Raw genomic sequence first — 1,430 nt, forward strand, 5'->3', positions numbered from 1 at the left:
GCTGGGATTACAGGCTTGAGCCACCGCGCCCGGCCAGAAAATTTTTTTTTTTAATTACTGGTTTTTAAATATCTTAAATTATTTTAAAAGTCTTTGAAGAAGGGAAATCTTTCTTCAAAATGAAAAAGAATTGGAATTTGTTAGGTACTCTATTTTAGATGTTTACATTATGGGCCATATCAGCCTAGAGAGGGTTGTTTCTTGTCTGTCTGAACCTCAGGAGTTTTCCTTTCCTTGTCATTCTAGACCCATCCAAATGTGGATAAAAAACTTTTCACTGCAGAGTCTCTAATTGGCCTGAAGAATCCAGAGAAGTCATTTCCAGTCAACAGTGACGTAGGGGTGCTAAAGTGGAGACTACAAACCACAGAGGAATCTTTTATTCCACTGACAAGTAAGTGCCTCTGGCCAGTCCCACTAAGCTAGTTTGCATTGAGAACTGGAAATAGCCCTTGCTTGTACACTTTTATTTTTATTGTCATAGCAAAGTTCTTTTTGACAAAATGACTTTCTTTTGAAATGGACCTGGTGCTGCATTTTGTATATTTTTATCATTAGTTTTCATTTTTAATAGCTTTTATTTTGAAACCATTCTGGTTTTGTTGTTTTTATTGTTTTAGAGACAAGGTCGTCTTTGGTTGCCCAGGCTGGAGTACAGTGGGGCGATCATAGCTCACTGCAGCATCAAACTCCTGGACTCAAGCCATCCTCCTGCCTCAGCCTCTTGAGTAGCTGGGACTAGGACTACAGGCACATGCCACCACATCCAGCTAATTTTTTTTTTTTAAAGACACAGACTCCCTCTGTCTGTCACCCAGGCTGGAGTGCAATGGTGTGATCTCAGCTCACTGCAACCTCAGCCTCCCGGGTTCAAGCCATTCTTCTGCCTCAGCCTCTCAAATAGCTGGGATTACAGGCATGTACCATCATGTCTGGCCCCAGCTAACTTTTGTATTTTTAGTAGAGATGGGGTTTTGCCATGTTGGTCAGGCTGATGTCAAACTCGTGACCTCCAATGCCCCGCCCACCTCAACCTCCCCAAAAACAATTTCTTTTAAAAAGATAAGACTATCTTAATTGGCTTGGATTTTAACAACTGTAAGTCTCTAGGCAAAATTGCAACTAGACTTTACACAGAGCTTGCCCTTTTCTGCTAAGGCCAAAAATGCTCTCTGACCCAGGCAGCTGATCAGGGTCTTACTAGAGCCTTCTGCTTGGCAAACCTGGCCCCGCCATGAACCTGCTCCCTGTGAAGTATTTTTGGAAAGGACTTGGTTAATGGTCTTTTAACTTTTTCAGGTGCAAACTTGTTCTATAATGGCTTTTAGAGTTGAAATTTTTTTTTTTTTTTTTTTTTTTTTTTTTTTTTTGAGACGGAGTCTCGCTCTGTCGCCCAGGCTGGAGTGCAGTGGCCGGATCTCAGCTCACTG

The 1,430-nt window shown here is 41.7% G+C and overlaps 1 protein-coding gene across 1 annotated transcript in view; it reads left to right on the forward strand.

Moving 5' to 3' along the window:
- ARCN1 (archain 1) overlaps positions 1-1,430 on the forward strand; it is a 40,192-nt gene that overhangs the window by 18,240 nt on the left and 20,522 nt on the right. The window contains exon 7 of the mRNA XM_011927041.1: positions 247-394. Within this exon, the coding sequence (XP_011782431.1) occupies positions 247-394 (148 nt within the window). The remainder of the gene's footprint in view (positions 1-246; positions 395-1,430) is intronic.

This window comes from Colobus angolensis, unplaced genomic scaffold, assembly GCF_000951035.1.
Source record: "Colobus angolensis palliatus isolate OR3802 unplaced genomic scaffold, Cang.pa_1.0 Scaffold7, whole genome shotgun sequence".
In the NCBI taxonomy this organism is placed as follows: Eukaryota; Metazoa; Chordata; class Mammalia; order Primates; family Cercopithecidae; genus Colobus; species Colobus angolensis.